Below are 27338 nucleotides of genomic sequence, written 5' to 3' on the forward strand. Positions count from 1 at the left end.
ACATGCCTCAAGAAGGGGTAGATTTTTACTTCGTCCCCCATACGCTAATTCGGGCAGGAGTTAAGGCCATGGAAGCAAAAGGGCGGAACTGTCGTAAGAGTTCGTTGGCACAACTACGTTTGTCCGAAGGTTAAGGATCTTCATAAGCATGATTGGTAAGTATGGGAAGGTTTCGGGATCAAGCAAATTGAAGAAATTCAAGTTTTTTGGAATTCGGGGAAAATTAGGCAGAATTCTAGACAGGATTTTGGCCCAACTTTCAGAAGGTATACTCCTAGTGTATAAGGAATTATGGGATGCATAACCTATCTAAATTCAAGTTCAAAGAGTCTACTTTCTAATATAATCGATTGTATTGCAACACGTGCATACAAACGTGCCCGGTACGGCCTATACAAAAATACGGCCCATACAAAAATACGGCCCACATTGAGGCAGTGGCTTTGGTATATATCGGTGGTTGGGACCAAAAATTTCATATTTTTCTCATTCCCAAAATGCTCCTCATTCTCTCTAAAGCTCTCTCTCTCTTTCTCTCTCTCTCTCTCTCTCTCTCTCTCTCTATATATATATATATATATATATATATATATATATATATATATATATATATATATATATATATATATATATATATATATATATATATATACACACACCAAGTAATCACACAAAAACGACCACCTCTAAGCGTTCGTAAAAGTAGCATCATCATCTTCCCACTTATTCGAATCGAGGGGTAGTGGTAGACCAAATTGACAGGGAAGTGATTGATTGAGACAATTGAGGTAAGAACTCATCCCTTTCTATACGCAATCGAATAAATTGGTTTGAATGTGATCATAAAGTTGGAAACTCATGAAATTGACTTGAGTTTTGGTAATTGACTTAGTAGCTTGATAAATTGTGTTGAAGAGGGTTGCATGGTGCTTGTAGCTATTGATTGATGTTGGAAATGTGATTATCATGAAATTTTTGCCATTAATGAACTGGGGAAGGAAGGCGTAACATTGTTAATCATAAGCCGAGCTTGTCGCTTGATGTAACGAACTACTATTTGGGATTTGCAATGTATAAACTTGTATTAGGTTGGGTTGTTAATATTATGATCGTTACGAACTTGGCAATGTAAAGGAAAACAAGGGAAATGCTATCCGAATTATTGTAGAAATTACCCGTCACTTAGATATGTAAAATTAGGATTGACAAATTGTGATAAAAGCATTATTCTATGGTTATAAGTCGAGATTGAAGCATAACGAGTGGGTTGTTGTGGCAAGCAAGCCAAGCGTCACAAAGGTATGTTAAGGCTTATTCATCTGCTTTCTTCTATGGCTTGAGTCCAACTACACGTATATGTGATCAAATGTCCCAAAAAAAAAATGATTCTACTCTAAGTCCCAAGAATGTCCATGTTTCTTCCTTCCATATTATGTTAAGTAAGATAGATGTCCCATCTTGATGTTTATGAGAAATCCCAAAATCATGAAAGGCTATGAAATAATATGTATGTATATTCTTGTATCTCGCCAATGCTTGATGATGTTCATGTTAGCTCCATAATGTTTTTGGGGGATACTGACCTTACGTCACCCCGAATGCCTTGGTCCATATGTTTCATACATCATATATATATGTATTGCTAATCCATAATCCACACACACACACACACACACACACACACACATATATATATATATGATAACACCTCGGGCTGTAACCGGTGGGCATGGCACTAATGTGCGTTGTATTTGTATATGTATATTATAACACCTCCGGCTATAACATGCACGCAAGGCACTAATATACGCTATATATGTATATTATAACACCTCAGGCTTTAAACGACGGGAATGGCACTAGTGTGCAATTACAGCACTGCAGTTGGACATGTTATATGATGAGATGAGCCCCAAAAACTAACATATATGATATGATACTAGCCCACAGAGGCCTATATATGTATATGTATATGTATATGTAATAGAGTCTGCATGCATAATATACGCCGTCAGAGGCATCCAGGTTCCAGATTATTTCCTTTCAATTTTCATTTCTCATGTTATCTATACTTCTGTTATCTTTATGTTATGTTTATCCTGCCTTACATACTCGGTACACTTTCCGTACTAACGTCCCTTGCGTGTGACGCCGCATTCATGTACGCAGTTCGACTACGCCATCGACGTACCCATCGCAGATTGCTCCAGCTCTCGCGGTCGACCGGTGAGTTCCACTACTTCAGAACATTCTTTGCTGTCATTTTGGTATGCACTGTATTTATGTATATTTTGGGTATGGCAGGGCCCTGTCCCTACTGTTATGTTAGTTAGGTGCACGCTTAAAGGCTCGTAGACATGTGTCATCGTACAGGTTTCTTATGTATAGCCTTGTCGGCTCATGGCTAGTATGTACAGCTTTTGGTATGGCTTTATTGGCCTGGCTATGACTTATGCATCCTCATGGTGGCCATGCTTCGCAAGTTAATGATGGTTGACATAATCTCTACTCATCGATCTCTCGTATATATAGGCCTTGTCGGCCTAGGTGTTTTAAGCAATGTATGACAGATATTATGGGTAGGCGCTTGGCCTTACAGTTGGGTGCCAGTCATGACTTTCAAACACTATGACTGGGGGGGAAAAGTGAATCAAGAGGTTACATGTTAAAAAAAGAGGCTTTCTGCAGCACCTCCTTACATTCATGATTCGTCTACCACCATAACCACGCTCATCTCAGTTGCAGCTACTACCAATTTCTTATGTGATCGATAATTACACTCATTTCTCCTAATCATTATGAGGACCAGATTAACAAACTTAAAGTATCAAGAGGATCACTCAAAGGGTAAAGTCCCGATGATATTGCGAGAAGCAAGTCAACCAAAGACTCCCTAACCAAAATCCGCAAAACATTCAAAGGGCCAAAATACTAAAACCTCAGAATGGCGGATCAATCAAGCATTTGGATCGAATACATGAATTTTCTACGCTTTGTATGCTTACTTGCAAATTATGTGTGATATCCTGTATTGTTTATTATTTCCTAAACATGCTAACATTGTTTGCCTTTGAGTTTTTCTTTTCTTATAAAAAGGGATGATCCTTGTCGCGTTATGCTAGCTTACTTCACTAGATCCAAAGTCGCAACAGTATGAACAAGACAAAGGCAAAGAAAAAATGGCTGGTACTTCAAAAGGTGAAAGTGATAAGAACGTACTCGCCATAAGGATTCCGTATCCCCAGACCTGAAAGGGGCGATGCATTATGAGGATGTAATCGCCATGATATTTGAGAAAGTTGCTGACCTTCAAAAGAAGGTAGCGAGAGCTGAATCGGCCTATGCGGCTAAGGAAACATCTGTTGAAGCAAGGAGGCCTCCTCCGCCCTTTCCATCTATGAGTTCCCCACTACCTGACCACTTTCCACTTACCCTATTGGAACCATACTGCCCACCCAAAATCCTCTTGCTGATGGACCTCCCCATATTGGTACATCACGCCATACTCCACTGCCCATCAACATTACCCAAATCCCCGAAACTACCCACTCCGTGCCATAATACCAAGCACTACAACCTGCTCACACTAACCCTGTTATCCGTCTAAGCACCGTCACCCTACCAACTGCACGAACAACTTATACACCCAGAAATCACCCTATAATCCTTCCATATCCTTATCACTCTAAATGACTTCTTCCCAGAACACCTGAACTCAACCAAGTCAGAAGCAACATGTGATTTATAACACATGGAGTTTTAAAATGACTTGACAAGTGATATAAAGGTTTAACCATAGAGCATTGTTATGAGGAAAAGGTTGAACACTCATAACAGATAGACAGGATATATGCAAATCCAAATTGGTCAAATTCACTCTTCATAAATCGATTTTCTTGATTTTAAATTATTTCAATTATCAGACATGACAAAAAATATCATCAAACCCTTAAAGACACATATCCCAGCAATATAGAGTTCATTCCTTTTCCTTTTTTAGACACAATTTTTCAAAGCTCTCATCTGTTCTAACTGTCCAGACCTTGAATGGTCCCATAACCTTATAATTTGATGGAATGGAACCCCAACAATCTAGAGTAAGTAGTACTAGGCTGAGTGGATACTTAAAGCCTTTCCTGCACCCTTAGCCCTATGATATCACTTCCCATCTCTTCATATGTCAAGTGACAGCCTCTCAGGCCCTGTCTATGCTTAAGGTGGTCATTAACAGCTTGTTTGACATCCATATTGGTTCATAATGACTTAAGTAATCATGAGGTGGATAGAACACACTTCCAATTTCACATTTTTTCTTTTCAATTCCCATCTCTTGGTTAAATACTTAATGGTAGACAAATTTTAATATACAAGTAGTTGTAGGACTTCTTGTCACAACCATCTTTTACAGATGCAAATTTGAACCCAAATCCAGGTCAATAAACATATGTATACATATAGCAATCACATAGAATATGCAAGATGGGATTTCCAATGTGTGATAGTCATAAATAAGGCAGAAGACAAGTTGGTTTAAACTACACCTAAACTCTAATTAGATTCATTGTCTATAGATGAGTCTTGTTAACCACTTTCTATCATAGTAATCACATCACAAAAATAATAGAGGATATGCTCAGCTTATGACAACCATAGAGTCCCATTGCCACTCAGTTTTAGTTGAATCAAAACCTAGACATTGTCTTCTAATCATAGAGGATGTGGGCTAAGTTGGATTAAAGGAACAAATGAGTATGAGCACACACAAACTTGATCATGCCCTTTGATATTCAAACTAAATCCCTCAACATATGCAGACTGTAAAGACTACTGGTGTTCTTGTGATTATGACCAATACCGAGTATATAAGCAGTGATTTCAAATCCAGAGGTTAATCATACTCTGGCAACTTTACGTAAGGCAGAGACAATAGCTTAAGTAGGATTAAAATATTCAAACATAAAGGCACAGATTAGTAGATTGAACAATTTTAACCATTATTGGATATTCTTGTGGGGAAAACATTGACGCAGTTTAGTTTAACTTGACAATGGCAAAACGCTTAACCCTCACAGCCATTCATAGCCAGACAAATACCGATTACATGGTGATTGTATTTAAACTGATTTAACATACCAATTTCAAGCTTATATAACACATGTTAGTACAACTTCACCAGTTGAGGCAAACTAACTTATATGTTGATCCATTAAACTAAATCGATCAGTTTCACTGATGATAGATTCATAACTCAAAGTAGACTGATTCATATATCAAAGCTAAACTGACTAACACCCTCATATACTAAATATGCATGAAACCAAACTGACTTAAACTGGAACAGGCTTAAGCACATATTAAAACTAACAACTACTACTAGACTAAGCTAACCCAATAATTAGCAAACATATAGAGCATACAAAAAACATGCTAACATATTCTTGAACTAAACTAAACAGTAACTAAACAAATAGGGAGTATGCTAAACACCACATGTTAATACTCAAGCTAATCTAATAAACACATAGTTAAGCAGAAGTTAAACACGTCTAAACATACTTATAATTAAATTATTCTATCAAACACATCATCAAGCAGTAAACCACACATAAACAAGCATATAAGCATACTCAATAACTAAACTAATCTAACATATGCCTAACTACACAGTAATTAGACTAAACTAGCATATAAAACATGCTAATAACTTAAACTATCCTAACAAACACATAATTAAACTAGATAAACACAAAACATGCTAAACACAGACAAATAAACTATAATTGAAAAAATAACTATAAGGAAGAAAATTTACCTTTTTCAAGTGCAGCCTTGATCGAGGTTTGGAATTGAAGATCCTTTTGCTCCTCAAAGCCCCAAATCAGCCACTAAATGAAAAATAAATAAAACTAGACTTGTACTCAAAACTTAAAAAGTGCAAATGCCCAATTCTAGTCGGTCACTCGCTTAATTTCAAGTCTCAACTTTTTTTTTTTTTTTTGTGTGGGAATATGTGAACTTTTGTGTGTGTCAAATGGTAGAAAAGGGGTTGTTTATATAGAACCCAAAAAATCCCAAATACTGGTGTTTGAAACTCCCTCGACTATCACTTTACTGACCAGCAGACCTAGCCCTGTTATGATGCTCCCTCTCTATCCTCTCGGTCACCCGCTGCTGATGTCTATGATCCTCACAATTATGCGCGAATGCCTAAATACGAGCAAGATCCATACTATCATTCACCACCTCAGTGGTACAAGCCTCAACATAATCGGGGTACAGCCTTGCTATAAACCTGTGAATCCTGGCCCTCGATGAATCAAAAAAGGATGGAGCGTATCTGGCCAAGGAATCAAATTGGAGGAAATAATCACGAATACTAGAACTACCCTGCTGAACAATAAAAAACTGATCGACTCTAGCCTTTCGTATCTCCAACGACAAATTGTGGTCTAAGAAGGCCTCGTAAAACTCAGACCAACGCGCTGGAGGTGCCTCAGGACCTTAAGTATGCTCCCACCCCTCATACCATAAGACAACTATATCACGAAGCCTGAAAGCCGCTAACTCTACCGCCTCAGTCTTAGTAGCATCACCCCAAAAATACGATGAAGCTAATCAACAAAGTTTTGTGGGTCCTCGTCCTACTTAACCCTTGTGTGCTTTGGGGGATCAAGTGCAAGGAACTCACGAACCCTTAAACTGCCAGGCCCCTCAGTGGGTCCTGCACCAACAGGTGCTCTCGGTTGCCTCTGAGTTGCTACAAGCTGCGTCAATAGCTGCACTGCACTCCTAAGATCCTGATATGTCAGTGCGGGAGGGGGTACTGGAGGTGCTGCCTCCCTCGAAATCTCCTCAGGTAGTGGAGGAGTTGATATGGGCTGCGAAGGGGTCTCATTCTGGGCCTCGGGCTGGGCCCCATCTGCTGGGTGTGACCTACTACTTCCCTCACCAGCTGCCGTACCAATTCTCCGGCCAGGTGTAGTCTTCTAGTTATCGGCATCTCTGTATACAAGCACAAAATGGTAAGTTTAAGTTAAATCTCCTATGACGCAGCTCTACAGCGCGATTTAGATCTAAAAGAAAGGTACCAACTCCTAAATGCCCTGCAGTGTCACGACCCAACCGGAGGGCCATGACGGGCACCCAGTGCTAACCCACTCGGGCACCTCTTATCATACTTTTACATTTACATCTAGGTGAGCCATATAGCTAAATCATACTTTTATTCCTCATTAATACTATCATCGTTCATTACATCCATCCCTAGAGGATTACTCATCATAGGAGGAATTTTAGTACAATCGTAACATATAGTGATTCATGAGCTTAGTAGCTTTTAAAGATAGAATCATTTGGAGGACATCATAGGCTCATAGAAAAATTAGATGTTTGGCCAAGGGACCATGCCTTATGAAAGAAGGGTTAGCCTTACATACCTTTCCGTTCAACTATTCTATCGCTTGCACGTTCTCCTTCAATGCTCACGTTTCTACCTTCATTAGAGTTATACTATCATTAGAAAATAGATAGCTTAGCATACATGACTAAAGCTAGAGAAAATTGGACAGCCTCTCCTTTATTTATACGACTTCCTCCATATCATATATCAACTCCCAAACATCAATAATAACATTCACAACATCATAACAATAGTCTTTATTCACCTACATTATCCTTACTTCTCAATTTACTTCCAATCATCCATATCCATGGTCATAGCACACGATTACATTCATTCATATACAATGTCTATCTCATGTTCTTAACATCATTTATAACATAACCATAATCGTAACATATCAAGAATCATGACTCAATCCAAGCTATTACTCAAAAATGATACTATTCCCACATTCATGACCCATTTTCTATATCCTTCTACAATCCAAGTGTTTCAACTTCTCAATACCTTAAACAACATGGAAATACCATAAAACTTACCTTAGATGGTGTAGGAATGAACCTTGAGTGGAAACACTTCACTTGAGCAAAACCCTAGTTTCACCTTCATTTGGATTCCTTGTCTTGGATGAACTTTAATGGGTTTCTTACACTTAATTCTCTTGGTTTGATGAAGTTGATCGCTAATATCTCTTGAATTCTTGTGGGAGAAGTGTGGAGAAATGTTCTAGAGAGTTCTAGAGAGAAGGGGTGTGAAGGGGAAATGAAATGAAATAACTTAGACCCCTTGTTAATAATACTCAAATCTGTCCAGCTCCAAATCTACGGACCAACATACGGTCCGTATAAATTTCACTCGACCGTATGTACGCCGTAGATTTGGTCCGGTGAGGCGCGCTATCGGGTTGATTATACGGCCAAACATACGGCCGAGTACAATTTATACGGCCGGTATGTTGGGCCGTATAATGCCCAGTTCTTCCGAACTCAATCTCGTCGACTCGTTTGATCTCCAATCCTTATGGAACCTTCTTAACACTTGTTTATCACCTCATTAACAATCTAAGGGACATTATACCTCTTCTCCAAAACATCATTAAGTCATCGTTAACTTGTTACTCGTAATTCCTTTTCGATACCTATCGTATGCCTTGCCTTCTCTTGGCAAACTTTCTTCTCTTACCTCGAATGTCTTTGAAATCTTAATTAGGGTCATCAAATGTCATTCCTTACTTATTGAAATACCATATACTTCGTGCTCTTCATTAGTCTATTCACTGTGCATCAACGAATTTTTTTTCGAGTTTGGAACATGCAGTTTCTGGTTTATTTAATGTGGTGCACAACACATCCATAAATAAGACTCTACTAAACATGGCTTATAGACTCCGTAGGACAAACTTGCTCTGATACCAAGTTTGTCACGCCCCAAATCTACAGAGGCGTGGCGGGCACCCGATGCCACACTCGGCCCTAGCGAACTACTCTAAATCTGTAACTCTGAAGGGGTGACGCTCAACTTAGGCCGACAGGGCCTACCTGCACGCAGACATTACCAATAAGCCGGCAAGGCTGCATTTTGAATATATATATATATATATATAAAGACTGGATTTCTCATCTGAACGGGGCACATACACCCAACACATATATACATAACTGAGCAAGCTAGCGAGGCAGCTATGATCATATAAAACCAACAGTGCCCAAAATAGAGATATACAAGGCTCACAAGACTATTACACTGGCACACTTTATACAGGACTCATCTACAAGTCTCTAAAGAACACATAGTTGTATCATGGTCGGGGCCCTACCATCAAGTCTGTTATCACAAAAGTAAGACCCCAAAAGGCCTAGCGACTCCGAACAAAGGGAGCTCACTAATCAGCTGATATCAGGTCCTGTCTACTGGGGAGGTTGGTTAGTCTGTCTATCTGTACCTACAAGCATGAATGCAGCGCCCCCGGCAAAAGGGACGTCAATACGAAATAATGTATAGCGTATGTAAGGTAATAGATAACTGAAACTGAACTGAAAAGAATATAATCTGGAGGCCTAAGAATGCCCCGAATATCTCACCTGATCTGTGTCATATGAAATGCAATATAATAGTATCATATATCTCACTGACCATAAGGCCAGACAATCTGTCTCACTGACCCGTCAGCCAGGAAATCTGTCTCACTAACCCGTGGGCCAGGCAATCTGTCTCACTGACCCATCGGCTAGGCAATTTGTCTCACTAACCAAGTGTTCAGGCTAAAGAAAATATCTCACTGACCAAATGTCCAGGCTAAAGAAAAATATATATGTATACATCATGTGTAAACTAAAATAGATGGAGATGTCAACATGTCTCTTTCTGACTCTTCTATTAACAATGAACTAAGGAGCGGATAGAAATCCCTCGAAAAGTACAATATCACATCTAGAATTGTTACACCTTTATGACAGCTCTAAACAATAGTTCTCTTTCTTTAAACACTTATTATCTACGGATCATGCCAAGAAAACCAAGGATAGCCATTACATACCTTTGACGCTTAATCCATCACTCAATATGTATATGCTTCCCAAAGTACTTCGACCTATATTAAGATGTTAGAACTATGGTTAAGCTACAGAAAAGCTTAAAACGTATTTCTAAGCTAGTAGCTTATTTCCAGAAAATTGAACAGCATTTCCCCTATATTGTTTACTTCCCTCAAATTCAAACCTACTCTAAAAACAACCAGAACAATATCAACAACAACATATCTAAGTTACTACATCAAGAACTAGCCAAAACAAGGTCCAAGAACAACTCGAAACAACCCACACGCACAATGCTCCAAATCTGTCCACGCGTTACAACATTCAACAATAACCAGAATTAGCAACCACAACAGACTCAAGTTATTCCTACTGATTTATAGCCACAAAACATTATCAAAATGACCTTATAACAGCTCAACAATTACAACCACTCCAAATTGATTTTTCAAATTACTAAAAGTACGTTTTCGACTTATCTTTTCTTTCAAATCGAGCAACACAACCAACAGTATATAATTAAACCTCTCCTCATGTGAATAAACCATGAATTCAAATTAAAATCAATTTCACAATAGGCTAGAAATGACGCAACAACAATAGCATGCTAATCCTTTCGAAACTTACAAGTTCTAGTCTGTCTAATCGAGCTACAACTCGTAGAAGCTTAGATAGGGGAAGAAGAAGCTTACACTTACATAGAACTGAGTAAAACCCACAAAACCTAGGGCCTCCTTATCTGAAATTAGTGCCCCAACGTAGCTACAAGAGAAACTAGCAAGCAGTCTAGGTTTTTCGGAACAAGAATCACTTTATTTCACTCGAAATCACCTAGGGTTTGTGTGAAGCTCTGGGAGAATGTTTGCAGGGGTTCCTCTCTTCATTTTAAGGTCGGAAAATATGTAAAACGAAATGAAGAGTTCAGCCTTATAATGCCCCTCTTGGCTGCCCCTCTCTAGCTTCTTTTGGCAAGTAGGTGATGCACCTACTTGTCACCTACTTGCTTAATTGGAGTGCTACTTGCTGATTTCCTATCCCTTGTTAAACACATGTCTCGTCCTCATTTAATAATTGTGACATGTGTTAGGTAGCTCAATCAAGTAGAACGCGAAGTAAGTTGGTGAAGCAAGCACATCGGGTAAGCAAACAGCTCATCTTTATTTGCCCAAAATCTCATTCCTCATGTTTAAGTGCATTCGTCCACCTCAACTTAGTCATGTCTATGTTGAATGAAAATACGGGATGTAACATGTGCAAATGTCCAATTTTAGTCGATCACTCGCTCAATTTCAAGTCTCAAGTTTTCTTTCTGTGAAAATATGTGAACTTGTGTGTGTGTCAAATGGTAGAAATGGGGTTCTTTTAATACAACCCCAAAAAGCCCAAAATTTTTGTTCCCAACTGATGTGGGATTTATGGTTTTGGAAAGGGATTTTTGATTCTCTTTGAATCCTTGTGTTTGAACATAAACCAATAGGAATCCGTAGAATTAGAGGACAAAATGACAGAGATATTTAAGGAGTTCGTCCTTGTATGACCGTAAATCGCAGAAAAAGTAAGAGAAAAGAGGGTTTATAGTCAAACATTTAATGTTTTGCCCGAATTAGTCAAACATTGACTGAGTAAAGCAACACACGCTAAATCATTGCTATTTCCACACTATATGACGCGGTGGAGAGAGAAATTCTTTGGGGTGGTTAGGGTTTTCTGAAGAGGAAACCTCTTCAACCAATAAAACCCTTAAGGGGGTTTGTTTGGTATATCATAGAAGAGTGTGGGGGTGGGCCGGGTCACCAATCGGATGGAATTGGGCCTGGCCCAATTTCGCGTTCAACAGAAAAATGAAGATACTGGCCACATTGTGTAAATGTGGCCACAATTTAAAATCGATTATGGCCATAAAAACCTGAATCTAATATTTTCAATTGTAGCTGAATTTAAACAATGCAGGGATGAATTAATTATTTCAATTGTGGCCATTTTTAGCATGTAGCAACCAATTAATCGTTTCAATTATGACCCAAATTAACACTTGAATAAAATCAACAATTTCAATTTTAGCCGTTTGAAAGCAAATGCAATTAAAGTTAATCAATTTGTAAAATTGAGACATAATTGATTATTCATTCAATTAATCAATTTTCTTTATTAACGAAGAAAAATATTTATCAATTGTCCCTTGAATTGTTTTAAACAATTAATTCAATAATTGTTCTCACCATTTTGAATTAAAATTTTGATAAATATTTAAATATCCTTGAAAATATACTAAATATAAAAGATGAAATACAATAGTATACTTGATGATATTTTGCCAAATAAAATGGCAAAATGGCACCAAAACAATTTTGTAAAATCATTTTTGCCTTGTAAAAATGTATGTTTCACTCCGTTTGTGACTCAAGAACTTTGAGTAATTAAATAAAATTATTGGAGGGCAAAAATTAGGTGTCAACAAGAACCACCATCACTGATAATTTCCCTCGGGGTGCCAAAGCGAGTGAAAATGTTCTTCTTGTAAAACCCATGACACTCTTTGCCTTATTGTTGGGTAAAGCCACTGCTTTTACCCATTTAGAGACATAATCAATAACCAACAAAATGTACCTCATTCCACCAGAGCTCACAAATGAACCCAAGAAGTCAATCCCCCATACATCAAACAGTTCCACCTCTAGCACAAAGTTCATAGGCATCTCATGCCTTTTTGCGAATACCCCTTGTCGTTTGCTGTCACGACCCAAACCGATGAGTCATGAGGAGTGCCCGACCCCTACTGACCAGACACCCTTATACTCGTACCTGGATATCACTGAATAAGAGGTTGGCCATATGACATACGACTGAACAATATTGACTTTTGCAAGAATAACATCATGAACACGGCATCAAGAACTCACAACCACCTGTATACATATATGTTGAAAATAACAATGCAAGCCGACTAGGTTGCCACATATGCTGTACATCAAAAGAATAAGAGCCGAAAAGGCTACACAACATCGGACATATACAATTGTCTACGAGACCTCTAGCTGCTAGAATAAAAAGTTGTAGAAAGGTTTGGAGGACTGGAATCATTTTTGGTATGCTATTTTTGACATGTATATATATATATATATATATATATATATATATATATATATATATATATATGTCAAAAATAATACCAAATGATGTAGCTCCAAACCAAGTGGAGCGCGGACTACCGCCGGAGTGGAAGTCTCTTAATTTGGACCGCTGTCTGTCTACCTGAACTTGCAGGCATGAACGCAACCCCCCGAGCAATAGGGGAGTCAGTACGGATAATGTACCGATTATGTAAGGCATAAGAACAATAAGTACATAAGGATCATGAAAGATATCTGAAACATGGAAGCCAATCCAACTATCTGAATACATCTATGACTAAACATCTGGGAGTATCTGTACAATTCTGTATAACTGAAAGTGCTTCTGAGGGCGTATGATATGCAGAGGTCATAGTATAACTGTTAGTGTTGAGGAACGTACAGCCCGATCCATATATCATATGTTAGTGTGAGGAACGTTGCCCCGATCCATATATCATATCCCATCGGCCTCTCTGCGGCCATCATCATCATCATCATTATTACTGTGCACCAGCTGATGAGGTGGTAATGCATATATAACGCCTATCCCTTTCACCATATCCCATATACATATAATATACGCGTATATAACGCCTTCCGGTCATGGGTCAATGGACATATGTATAAATGAATGCAATGCATAAGTAAAATGAGTAAATAAAACTCTCGGAGTGACATAAGGTCGTACTACCTCCGATAGACATCTTTTGGACTAACATCATCAATATACAAGATCTCAAGACCCAAGAACAGAAGGAACAATCACAAAAAGAGGTATAGGGACATCAAAGACTAAAGTACTCCTAATGCTTCTAAGAGTAGAGTAATATGGAAGCTCGTTCATTCGTTGTTCGCTCATATCATAGAGATCATGCCAAAATGAAAGAAAAGATAGCCTTAACATACCTTGAAGCGTGTCTAATCATGCGACATCTACTTCTCGAACTCGCAAGTCTGCAATCAAGATAACATAGGCCACAATTAGACCATGTACATCACTTACTATCCAATTCAAGTATGAGAGGAACTTAACGAATATCGGATGACATTTCCTTTGTAAACCTAACAATCCCTCAATTTCCAATTCAACCCAAACATCAACAACAACAACAACAACAACATCATATGGCAACAAAAGCAAGTAAGAATCTCTTCCAAAAATCTAATCAAAATCAGCCATAAGGCAACCATACTAACAAATTAGTTTTTGCCTCTACAACACCATCTCCTTCACCTTAAATCACTAAAACTCTTGATAATTAACTCAAAACAAAGATAAGAATCTTATACATACCTTGAAGGGACTGGAACTCCAAAAATCAACTTCAACTCCAACTCCTAAGCTCAAAAACTTTAATGGAACCCTAGGAATATCTTTACCTTCACTAGCTCGGGTTCACGGGGCTCGATTCTTGGTAAAACTTCACTAATCTAATGGAAAATGTTGAGAGGAAATATGTTAGGGTTTCTCTTAGTTTGGGGAATGAAAAATGAGAAAATAAAACGTGAGAGGTATATATATATATATATATATATATATATATATATATATATATATATATATATATATATATATATAAGTGGAACAAAAAGGTTCCAATGGTGCGGGTTGACGAGAGGGTCGACGGCTCGTATACGTGTCGACGACCGTCCACTTGCTCCGTCGTTCTGCGGCCTGAAAGTTCAGAGGCTGCGGCATCTTTGACAGTGGGTGAACGCGGCCTCATCGACATGTCGACGGCCCGTCCCTTTGCTCGTCAAAGTGGACTGGTTTCTACATATTCCCTGAGTCACTCCGACTCGCGTCGATTCGATTCGTTCAGCTTCTAATCCTATCATATTGCGAGGAACATATACTTGTACTTCGGTATACGTGAGGTAAGGCACTTAATATCTCTAAAACTCGAGTACAAACCTCCGTACTAGGGTATAAATCACTACGAAGTCACGGACTGTCTTACGATGAAAACGAGAGGCTTAACATTCCCCTCCCCCCTCCCCCAGAAACATTCGTCCTTGAATGTTCATACAAGTCATGAGTTAAGAAAATTTTAGCAGAGTCTCCCCTGTCAATATATCAATCCAACCTGTACACAGCAACCCAAAATAATGCCACACAGGGCCACACTCTAAAATAATATATCACATTATGGCCTCACACGACCAATCACAGAGCTACACAAGACAGTAACAACCATGGCCTCACACGACCAAAATAAATTAGCCATAAGTATATCACATACCTGAATTCTGAACCTCTTCGGAGGATGAGAATAGATGTGGATATCTGGTCTTCATATCATTTTCTGCTTCCCATGTCATTTCTTCTACATTATTATTCCTCTAAAGCACTTTAACAGAAGACACATCCTTAGTTCGCAATCGACGAACCTGTCTATCCAATATATCTACTGGGTTTCCTCATAGGATAACTGCTCAGTCACCTGGATATCCTCTACTGGTACAAATCTTGAGGGATCTCCTATACACTTATGGAGCATGGATACATGAAATATCGGATGCACAGACTCTAAATCAGAAGGTAGTTTTAACTCATATGCTACCTTATCCACTGTGCGAATGATTCTATATAGCCTAATGTATCGAGGGCTCAACTTACCCTTCTTGCCAAATCTCGTCACTCCCTTCATAGGCGAGACTTTCAGGAAGACCCAATCACCTATCTCAAACTCTAACTTGTGTCGCCGATTATCTGCATTAGATTTATGTCGACTCTGCGGCGCTAATAACCTTTCTTGAATCACCTTCACTTTGTCGATTGCTTGCTGTACAAAATCTGAGCCAACTAGCTAATTTTCTCTAAGCTCAAACCATCCTATAGGTGATCTACATCTCCGCCCATATAAAACCTCATAAGGAGCCATCTGGATACTGGAATGGTAACTGTTAATGTATGCAAACTCAATAAGAGGTAAATGATCATCTCAGCTACCTTGAAAATCAAGTACGCAAGCTCTCAGCATATCCTCAAGTGTCTGTATAGTACGTTCAGCTTATCCATCGGTTTGCGGATGAAATGCAGTACTAAGACTCACCTGAGTCCCCAATTTGTTCTGAAAAGATCTCCAGAAGTTAGCTGTGAACTGCGCCCCTCTATCTGAAATAATGGATGTAGGAAAACCATGAAGTCGTACAATTTCTCTAAGGTAGAGCTTTGGATAATCCCCCGCTAAATAGGTAATTCTGACAGGCAGAAAATGGGCTGACTTTGTAAGTCTATCAACTATGACCCATATTGAATCAAGCTTCCGCAGAGTACGGGGCAAAACCTTAATGAAATCCCTATTAATTACCTCTCATTTCCATGTTTGAATCTCAATAGCCTATAATAGACCTCCGGGCTTCTGGAGCTCTATCTTGACTTGCTACCAATTTGGACACTGAGCGACAAACTCTGCTATGTCCTTCTTCATACCATCCCACCAATAAACTTCCTTGATATCATGATGCATCTTTGTTGTGCCTGGGTGAATAGAATAACAGGAATAGTGGGCTTTCCTCATAACCTGCCGATGAAGCCCTGCAACATTAGGAACGCATAATCTGCCTTGATACCTGAGTACTCCATCCCCTATAGTCACAAAGGGTGTCTTTTCTTTCTGAGGCGCTGTATCTCGATAATGAACTAAAATAGGATCTTCGTACTGACGTTTCTTTATTTCAGCTACCAATGATGACACCGCTGTGTCCTGAACAGTAACTCCTGTATCACCTTGGTCTAATAACCGAACTCTAAGGCTCGCTAACTGATGAATTTCGCAAACTATCTCTCTTTTCTCTAGCTGCACATATGATAGGCTGCACATGGATTTACGACTAAGAGCATCGGCTACTACATTGGCCTTTCCAGGATGGTACAGAATATCAACATCATTATCTTTTAGTAACTCTAGCCATCGCCTCTGACGTAAGTTCAAGTCCTTCTGCTTAAAAATGTCTTTGAAGGCTCTTATGGTCTGTATAAATATCAACATGAACACCGTATAAGTAGTGCCTCCACATTTTCAAGGCATGGATCACTGCAGCTAACTCAAGATCATGGGTTGGATAATTCTTCTCGTGCTTCCTCAGCTGTCTAGAAGCATAAGCAACAACCTTACCGTGTTGCATTAATACACAACCCAATCCAATACCTGAAGCATCACAATACATCACATAGACATTTGTTCCCTCTGGAAGAGTCAAGACAGGTGCTGAGGTCAACTTGCCCTTCAATATCTGAAACCTCCGTTCACATGCATCCGTCCACTGGAACTTAGCTGATTTCTGAGTCAGCTTGGTCAACGGGGCTGAAAGAGAAGAAAATCCTTCTACGAACCTCCTATAACATCCTGCCATACCTAAGAAACTGCGTATCTCCTTTGGTGTCATGGGGCTTGGCCAACTCCCCACAACTTCAATCTTTTGAGTATCCACTCTAATGCCTTCATCTGAAATAACGTGACCAAGAAAAGCCATAAAGTTCAACCAAAATTCACACTTAGAAAACTTCGCATATAACTCTCTATCTCGAAGAACTCTAAGCATTGCACGTAGATGATCTGCATGTTCAGCCGTTGACGAAGAATAAACCAAATATCATCTACAAACACAATCATGAACAGATCTGGTAAGGGTCTAAATACACAATTCATTAAGTCCATGAATACAACTGGAGCATTAGTTAACCCGAATGACATGACACAGAATTCATAGTGCCCATATCTAGTCCTGAATGCCATCTTCGGAATGTCTTCCTCCTTCACCCTAACCTGATAATACCCTGATCTCAAATCTATCTTTGAAAAATATCCGGCACCCTCCAGTTGGTCAAATAAGTCATCAATCCTTGGAAGTGGATACTTATTCTTTATAGTCACTTTATTCAATTGTCTGTATTCAATGCACATTCGCAAGGAGCTATCCTTCTTTCTTACAAATAATACCAGTGCTCACCATGATGATGTACTGGGCCTAATGAAGCCCTTCTCGAGTAAATCCCTCAGCTGCTTCTTCAATTCTTTCAACTCCACAGGTGCCATTCTATAAAGAGGAATGGATATTGGCTGAGTATCGGGTAATAGATCGATAGTGAAATCAATCTCCCGCTTTGGCGGAATGCCTGGAAGCTTATCTGGAAACACCTCTGGGAACTCATTAACCATATGGATAGACTGAAGGGTCAGTAACTCTATTTGTACATCCTGAACCCGAACCAGGTGATAGATATACCCTTTTCTGATCATCTTCCTTGCCTTAAGGTAGGACATAAACCTACCCCTCGGCGAAGCAGCATTGCCCTTCCACTCTAATACTAGCTCATCTGGGAACTGAAACTATACTACTTTCGTTCTACAATCAACATTAGCATAACAGGAAGCCAACCAATCCATACCCATAATAACATCAAAATCAATCATATCTAACTCAATCAAGTACGCTATGGTATGGTGATTACAAAATATAACTACACAGCCTCGATATACTCGCCTAGCAATGACTGGGTCACTAACTAGCTTAGACACCTTAAAAGGTTTAATCGATTTAGGATTTATCCCAAACTTGCCAGCAACAAATGGAGTAACCTATGATAAGGTGGAACCTGGGTCAATTAGTGCGTATACATCATAGGAGGAAACTGATAATATACCTGTAACAACATCAGGAGACGACTCACGATCCTGTCTACCAGCTAATGCATAGATGAGGTTCTGAGGAGCGCTCGAGCTAGATGCTCCACCCCTTCCTCTACTACGTTCGGTTGGTGTCTGAGAACCGTGCCCTGAAGGGCGTACAGATGAAGAAGAACCAGCTACGGACCCTGTAGGCTAAACAATACCTACACCACATCTTGATGGACACTCCCTCATCATATGACCTGACTAGCCACAAGCATAACAAGCATCTGATCCCAATCAACATTGTCCAGCGTGTAGCTTACCACACTGGCCACAACGTGGAAAAGGTGTTCTTACCTGGCCTGACTCCAGTTTGTGCTGAGAGCCCGAAGCTCTGGAACTGTGACCTGCTTTGAAATAAGAAGACCGATCAAATATCTGGCCTAAAAACAACGGAGGTGCACTTACCGCTGAATGGAATGGCTACCGGGAATACTGCTGTCTCTGTCCTTCTTTGAACTCACCAGCAATATCTAAACATCTAACCTTCTTACCATGGCCCAGGTCAACCTGACGCTCTATCCTCCGCTGACGCTTACGATCCTCCAAATCCTGTGCATATACCTGTATATGCGAAATATCCATATCTGGCTGCAACGCAGCTGTCATACACTCATCAATCAAATGTGGCCCTAGACCGACACGAAACAGTGAACTCGATCCTCCATCTCTGCCACCATAGCTGGGGCATATCTAGCCAATGAATCAAAGTGCATACTATACTCTCGAACACTCATACTGCCCTGCTGAATATGTAAAAACCTATCTGCTCGAGCCCACCGAACCTCTGGCGGCAAATAATGACGAATAAAGGCATCTGAAAACTCTTGCCAAATGGCTGGAGGGGCATCCTCTCCCCTAGATAGCTCCCATGTCTGATGCCACTGCACTGCAACATCACGGAGCCTATAAGAAGCCAACTCCACTGACTTAACCTCATTAGCATGCATAACCCTCAAAGTCCTCTGCATGCTATCAATAAAGTCCTGGAGGTCCATATTTAGCCTCAACACGGAGAATTCTGGGGGATCTAAACCAAGAAAAATCTTAACCCTCGCACTACTAGCTCGGTCTGCCTGATCAACACCAACTCCCTGACGCTGAGCCTGAGCGGCTACCAATCTAGTCAACAACTATATAGCATCCCGCATATCCTGACTCGGTGCATCTGGCTGAGGGACTGGAGGCACTGGGGCAGGTGCTGGAGGCGGGATATGTGAAGTCTGAGATGGGGTCTCACTCTGAGACTTGCCCCGGGCCCTGGTAGTCCGCTGAGCACGGCTAGTAGCCTCACCGGTCACGCCCTTGCCCTTCTAGGCAGCTGTAGCTTTCTTTCAAGGCATCACTGAAATCAGAATGAATTATTAGAAGGTGAACTCTTAACACACGGCTCTATCGCACGATCTAAGAGAGAAAGAATGACAACATCCTAAATGTCCTGTAGCCTCCTGTATATAAGTGTGGTGCACAACACACCCTTAAAGAAGACTCTACTAGAGACGGTCTATAGACAACTCTAGGACGGAACTGCTCTGATACCACTTTTGTCACGACCCAAACCGATGAGTCATGACGAGTGCCTGACCCCTACTGACCAGACACCCTTATACTCTGTTATATCTCGCAATTCGCACGTCGGAATATTTTAAGTTGGTTGCGAAGAATTATGGACAAGGTTATCTCTCGACTTTGTTTGACGACAAATGGTTTATGATTTTATTGGAAGGAAGCATTAAGGAGAAAAATTTGGGGCCAAAGGTTAATTATTGAAAGTTGGTCATTGCATGAAAATAATGACTAGGTGGTCATATTATGTAAGTGGGCCATAGGGCCACATGTGGTTATTACTTATGGGAGCAAAAGATGATAATTAAGTCATCTTTGTCATTTTCACTTAAGGAAATTTCTAGAAAATTTGAGAAAAAAAAAGAAAGAAAAAGGAAGGGGAAAAACGTCCAAAGAGTGCACATGACTAAGTCATGTGCCTATGGTTATATATATATATCTATGTCATGAAAAAAAACCAAGACCAATTCATTTACCTTCAAGAAAGTTCAAGAAAAAAGATGAAAAAAAAAGAAAAAAGAGGGAAACGGCTTTGAGGGGCTGGCCGAACCAGCCCCATATAGGTGACCATGAAGGGTGTTTTCTTCAAGCTTTCAACTCATTGGAAGGCCCTCTACAACATGGGATAATTGTTGGAACAAGAAAAACTCATAATCATACAAGTTACCAATTCTAGCCAAGTGAAGAAGTGGAGGAAAAAGGTGAGAACTAATCCTTATTTCTATATGTTATGCATGATTTGTACATGTTGAGATATGTAGAAGTGAATGAAATTCACAAAGATATGGAAGTTGAAGCTTGGCCGTGAGTGTGTGTGGTTGTGTAGGAATGGAGAGTTAATTGAATTTAGCATGTTTGTGTGTTGTTGTGATGTGTAGAAAATGAATGAAATTGATGAAATTACACATGTTGATGTTGGCCGTGTATAGGGACTGTTTTTGGTAGAATATAATGAACTCATTTTATATAGTATTTTGGTGATTGATTGTTGTAGATTATGTGATGAAAATGAAGGTTTGATGACTCAAATGGAAATCATAATTGTTGTGGGCTGATTTGGAACATAATGTAATTTTAATATAGTCGTTTGAGTTGATGAAAATGATGTTAGTAACTTATGGAATTGTTGAGATAGTTTACGAGTTTGAAAGAAATAAATGTATTGTTGGAATTCTTATGGTATTTGGAAGATTTTGGGTTGAATTGAATATTGAAGTGTTGCTAGAATGATTGTTGGCATTGTTGTTGATAGATTGGCCGGATTGAATTCCCGGATTGTTATTGATTGAGATTGGCTAAGTTGAATTTTGGGGATGGTGTATGTACAAGGGAAGTGCTGCCGAAATTTCGGTAGACAAGTAGTACCTTAAGATTCAATCTCTAAATGCACTAATTACTGTTTGGTAAATGTGACCAAAATGTAGATTTTGGCGAATTTGGAGCGTGAATTCGGAGAAGTGCAAGAAGCGGAAAAGGTATGTAAGGCTTTACTCTTTCTTCTTTGGCATGTCCTAGACATAATAGGTATGAACACGAGCCTCGGGGGCTACTCAATCTCTAGAAACCTAAGTTTGAATTTGATCACTATTCATTCAATAGAATTGAACTACACTTGCTATGTTTCATTGGAAAGGTAGCTTGAATATATGCAACTTTCACCGACTTGGGCATCTAATGTCCTAAAACCTTGCTAGATAACTTTATTAAGCCTAGGATTCTAAGACAAGTATTCCCTCCAGAGATTCGTAAATGTTCTCCAGGAGGTCCATGTGTTGCAAAGACCAAAGTCTAAGAGGTCGAAAGCCTTTATGCCTGAAACGATGAATATGGCTTATACTGGTAACAATGACGTCAAATATGGAGAAATGCCTATGACGAATGTGTCGACGATACGTTTCTACCACGATTGTAATTACGTGAGATGTGCTAAACGTTTCCATAACGATTTCATTTTCAAAAGCTAGAAGTAATGGCTTTAACGCATGATTTCTTCCAAAAAAAAAAGGTTTGCAAATGTTTTCCAAAATATTCATTTTTTTTCCAAAAAACCAAATTTGATGATTTCAAGAGCTTCTATGACTAAAACGACGAACATGATTCTATGATGACAAGGATATGTATATGAACATGGGGTGGGGGTAGGGATACATGAAAAATGGGAAGGGAACTATGTTTCATTGCCACCTGGTCAGCTGGCTTATCATCCCGGACGCGGGATATATGGGCGAGCCGAGGTATTTCGGCGCTATGTGGGCGAGCCGACGTTGTTCGGTGCTATGACATGACATGATGTGATATGCTATGATATGCTATGCTATGCCATGATATGCTATGATATGACATGAAACGCCGTGATATGACATGACACGCTATGCTATGACATGACACGCTATGCTATGCCACGACACGCTATGCCACGACATGATACGCTACGGTATGATATGATACGCAATGACACGATATGATACGCTACGACATGATACGATACGCTACGACATGACGTGACATGAGATGAGGTGACGTGATCCGATATAGGTCCTACTTTCGACTCCTATGAAAAGAGACTTTTTAAACAAAAAGAAACAGGTTACCTTCTTACCCCATTTTCTGTGCTATGATCCCATGATGTTTATATTCATGCTTTATGCTGCTTTCTGTACCTTACATACTCAGTACATATTCCGTACTGACCCCCTTTCTTCGGGGGCTGCGTTCATGCCGCGTGTACCTGTGTGAGTCAAGACACAGCGTAAGGTGTTCCAGCATGAGTGGCGAGCTCCATTTTCTCCGGAGTGTTGCGGAGTCAGGGTATACATATGTTATGGTATCTGATCATGTTAGAGACTTTGCAGACAGAGTCGTGTGTCTAAGACGTCAGTTGTGAGTGGCTCTATAAGCCGTCGTATTGTATACATGATATTACAGATTTTGTACAGTCGCAAGTTAGGTTGATTTGAAAGGTATACTGTATATTGTTTTAAAAAAAAAAAAAAAAAATTCATCACGCGTTTATGGCCGGTTAGGGGCCCATTATGACTACGAGTGCTATGACCGAGGTTCGCTCGGTCCTAAGTGGGGTGGTCGGTGCCCATCACACCCTACCGGAAATGGGGTGTGACATACTCGTACCTGGATATCACCGAATAAAAGGGTGGCCCATATATATATATATATATATGAACTCGGCATCAAGAACTCATAACCACCTGTATACATATATGCTGAAAATAACAATGCAAGCCGACTAGGTTGCCACATATGTTGTATATCAAAAGAATAAGAACCGACAAGGCTATACAACATCCTAACTACATACAACTGTCTACAAACCTCTAGAAGAATACAAAGCTATAGAAAGGACGGGACAGGGCCCCGTCGTACCCATATATATATATATATATATATATGTCAAAAATAGCATACCAAAAATGATCTGCAGCTCCGAACCAAGTGAAGCACACAGACTACTGTTGAGTGGAAGTCATACATAGCTGGACCGCTTGTCTATCTACCTAAACCTGTGGGCATGAACGCAGCCCCCCCCCCCCCCCCCCGAGCAATAGGGGAATCAGTGTAGATAATGTACCGAGTATGTAAGGCATAAGAACAATAAGTACATAAGGATCATGAAAGATATCTGAAACATGGAAGCCAATCCAACTATCTGAATACATCTGTGACTAAACGTCTGAAAGTATATGTACAACTCTGTATAACTGAGAGTGCCTCTGAGGGCATATGATATGCATAGGTCATAGTATAACTGTTAGTCTTTGAGGAGCGTACATCCCGATCCATATATCATATGTTAGTGCTGAGGAACGTACAACTCGATCCATATATCATATCTCATCGGCCTTTTGTGGCCATCATCATCATCACTGTGCACCAGCTGATCAGGTGGTAATGCATATATAATGCCTATCCCTTTCCCCATATCCCATATACATATAATATACGTGTATATAACGCCTTCCGGTCATGGGTCAATGGACATATGTATAAATGAATGCAATGCATAAGTAAAATGAGTAAATAAAACTCTCGGAGTGACATAAGGTCGTACTACCTCCGATAGACATCTTTTGGACTAACATCATCAATATACAAGATCTCAAAACCCAAGAACAGAAGGAACAATCATAAAAAGAGGTATAGGGACATCAAAGACTAAGGTACTCCTAATGCTTCTAAGAGTAGAGTAATATGGAAGCTCATTCATTCGTTTGTTCGCTCATATAATAAGAACCGTGCCAAAATGAAATAAAAGATAGCCTTAACATACCTTGAAGCGTATCTAATCGTCCAACGTCTACTTCTTGAACTCGCAAGTCTACAATCAAGATAACATAGGCCACAATTAGACCATGTACATCACTTACTATCCAATTCAAGTATGAGAGGAACTTAACGAATCTCGGACAGCATTTCCTTTGTAAACCTAACAATCCCTCAATTTCCAATTCAACCCAAACATCAACAACAATAATAACATTATATGGCAACATAAGCAAGTAAGAATCTCTTCCAAAAATCTAATCAAAATCAGCCCATAAAGCAACCATACTAATAAACTAGTTTATGCCTCCACAACACCATCTCCTTCACCTTAAATCACTAAAACTCTTGATAATTAACTAAAACAAAGATAAGAATCTTATACATACATTGAAGGGACTAGAACTCCAAAAATCAACTTCAACTCCAACTCCTAAGCTCAACAAATTCAATGGAACCCTAGGAATAACTTTACCTTCACTAGCTCGGGTTCACGGGGCTCGGATCTTGGTAAAACTTCACTGATTTAATGGAAAATGTTGAGAGGAAATATTTTAGGGTTTTCTATGGTTGGGGAATGAAAAATGAGGAAATAAAACGTGAGGGGTATATATATAAGTGGAACAAAAAGGATCCAGCGGTGCGGGTTGATGAGAGGGTCGATGGCTCATCGACGTGTCGACGACCGTCGACTTGCTCCGTCGTTCTGCGGCTTGAAAGTTCAGATGCTACGACATGTCGATGGTGGGGGAACGATGCCTCGTGGATATGTCAACGGCCCATCCCTTTGCTCGTCAAAGTGGACCGGTTTCTGCAGATTCCCTGAGTCACTCCGACTCGCATCGATTCGATTTGTTTAACTTTTAATCCTATCGCATTGCAAGGAACATATACTTGTACTTCGGTATACACGAGGTAAGACACTTAATATCTCAAAAACCCAGGTACAAACCTCCATACTAGGGTATAAATCACTAGGAAGTCAAGGACTGTCTTACGACGAAAACGAGAGGCGTAACATTTGCATTGTCACAAGATCTAGCCATCATGATTGCATCATGCTAAATGGTTGACCAATAGTACCCACTGTTACGGTTCACTTTTACGCCGGTGCATAAAAGCTACTTTGAGGTTCTTGCTGTTCTAAATTGGATTTTAATATTTTAGAGTCGCCACCTAATTTATTTAAGGAAAACTAGGAAAACTGGGTAAAAAAGATTTTTCAAGCCAGAGAGAAATCTTTTGGTACCAAAGTTCGAGGTAAAGGTTCTGGTGATCCCCTAATGAAGGTTTTACGCACCCTAGTATTAAAGATCTGTATAATATGGTTGACCTATGAGCTTCAGTGTGTGATATATTTGTGAATATTTGCTAAAAATGTTTTTCTTTCTTGCAAAGCTATCATTTATTCATATCATTAATCCAAAAAAAAATTGGCAAAAAAGTCCCCTTAGAAAAGGGGTTTTCGAGTTCGAAAAATCCTTTTAAAGTGTTCAACTCACTTTATTGTCGGACTAGGAACACCCAGGATTTCTCCCGAGTAGAGTCGCTACTAGTCTAGTCCTAACAAAATGAGTTTAGTTCTTACGGATTTTATTATACATATATATAAAAATATGGAGTACATCTCCGATTTTATATGTATATATATAGAGAGAGAAAATATAAGAATTTTTATTTGAGTCCACTTTATTTATTGAAGCCCACAAGGTCAGACCACATGCCAAGTCTAGATTCCATCTTATCTCAAACAAAACAGCCCAATATGTTTTCTTTCACGTTTCCAGTCCAAACGGGTTCTGGGCTTCCAAGCCCAAACAGTCTCAAATTTCCTCCAATTTCAAAAATCCAGAATCATTTTTAGTCTCTGAAAATATCCAAAATATGCTAACCTCTTATTTCAACAAACTAGCCCAAGTCTAGCAAGTTGTTCCTTTACCATCATAAAAGCATTTTGAAGTCAACTTATTTTTTCAATCCAGATTCAGTTTTAAATGGAAACAATTAAGCATTTTCATTCCTTGTTACGGCTTAAGGCCCAACAAATATTTACCAGTTTTTATCAAGGATGGAAAGTCCAAAATTTGCTGCTTACTAATTTTAATAAAAACATTTATATTGACCCGAATTCATACTTAGGAGAAGATCCCATTTTATTTGCTAATTTAACTTGATCATGTCCTAAAAAATCAACTTCCGAGTTTAAACATCAGGTAAAACTACCATTTTTCTTTATGCTATGTTAACCGTGTTCAAAAAATGATTTTTTAGGTTGACTTTCCTAAAATACTAAGCTTTTTCTAAGTCCTAACATATATAAGGGTTTCAATATTTCACATAGTTTGTTTACATATACATAGATAACATATAAACATAAATGAAAAGGAAGAAAATTAAACTGGTGGGCCTACCAAACCCACCAGCCTCCATTTTCACCCATGGATGGGCCTTCATCATATTTGCTTCCCTTTCTATCGCTCGGACTCAATCAAAGAAAAGTGTTGGGCCTCTGGCCCAACAAAGTCATGTACAGGAGTGGCCCAAATGTCCTAGTAGAATCTCATGCAACGCAGAGGACAAAAAAGGAGAGAACAAGTTAGCAAGGTATCTATTCCTAAATGTTTTCAATAAAATTTAAACTAAGTGCAAAAGGAAGTATTTATACATGCATACACATTTCTCTATGCAACAATTCATATCCAATTTTGTGTAAAATAAAATAAACAAGGAACTGAAGGTAAACAAACAGACATCTCTTGGCCCAAAA

At 39.3% G+C, this 27338-nt stretch overlaps 1 protein-coding gene across 50 annotated transcripts; it reads right to left on the bottom strand.

Annotated features, from left to right (window-relative positions):
- Nucleotides 1–2221: 2221 nt before the first annotated feature.
- Nucleotides 2222–27332, bottom strand: LOC132041609 (uncharacterized). 50 transcript variants are annotated; one of them, XR_009411159.1, is made up of 7 exons: nt 26992–27332; nt 24579–24626; nt 13956–14003; nt 12544–12738; nt 9939–9992; nt 9219–9305; nt 6715–7002 (listed from the first exon to the last, which is right to left on the bottom strand). XR_009411159.1 is itself a non-coding variant. In XM_059432309.1 (4 exons), the coding sequence occupies exons 1-4, from the start codon at nt 27026–27028 to the stop codon at nt 6806–6808; spliced, it is 336 nt and encodes a 111-aa protein (XP_059288292.1). In that variant the 5' UTR covers nt 27029–27332; the 3' UTR covers nt 6715–6805. The 50 variants fall into 50 exon arrangements, 3 of the variants coding, with proteins under 3 accessions (XP_059288292.1, XP_059288291.1, XP_059288290.1); XR_009411138.1 differs by having other exon boundaries at nt 13956–14480; XR_009411135.1 differs by having other exon boundaries at nt 26983–27332.
- Between the last annotated feature and the right edge of the window lie 6 nt (nt 27333–27338).

Source organism: Lycium ferocissimum, unplaced genomic scaffold (genome assembly GCF_029784015.1).
Source record: "Lycium ferocissimum isolate CSIRO_LF1 unplaced genomic scaffold, AGI_CSIRO_Lferr_CH_V1 ctg10904, whole genome shotgun sequence".
Lineage (NCBI taxonomy): Eukaryota > Viridiplantae > Streptophyta > Magnoliopsida > Solanales > Solanaceae > Lycium > Lycium ferocissimum.

Bases quoted from the DNA above. Each gene is read 5' to 3' on its own strand.
- LOC132041609 (XM_059432307.1), bottom strand. From the start codon at position 24,801: ATGTTGCCATATAATGTTATTATTGTTGTTGATGTTTGGGTTGAATTG. The intron at 9,993-24,578 runs GTATGTTAAGGC...ATCTTAATATAG, and splicing joins ACGATTAGATACGCTTCAAG to GTCGAAGTACTTTGGGAAGC. The intron at 7,003-9,938 runs GTATGTAATGGC...GCTTGTATACAG, and splicing joins TGATGGATTAAGCGTCAAAG to AGATGCCGATAACTAGAAGA.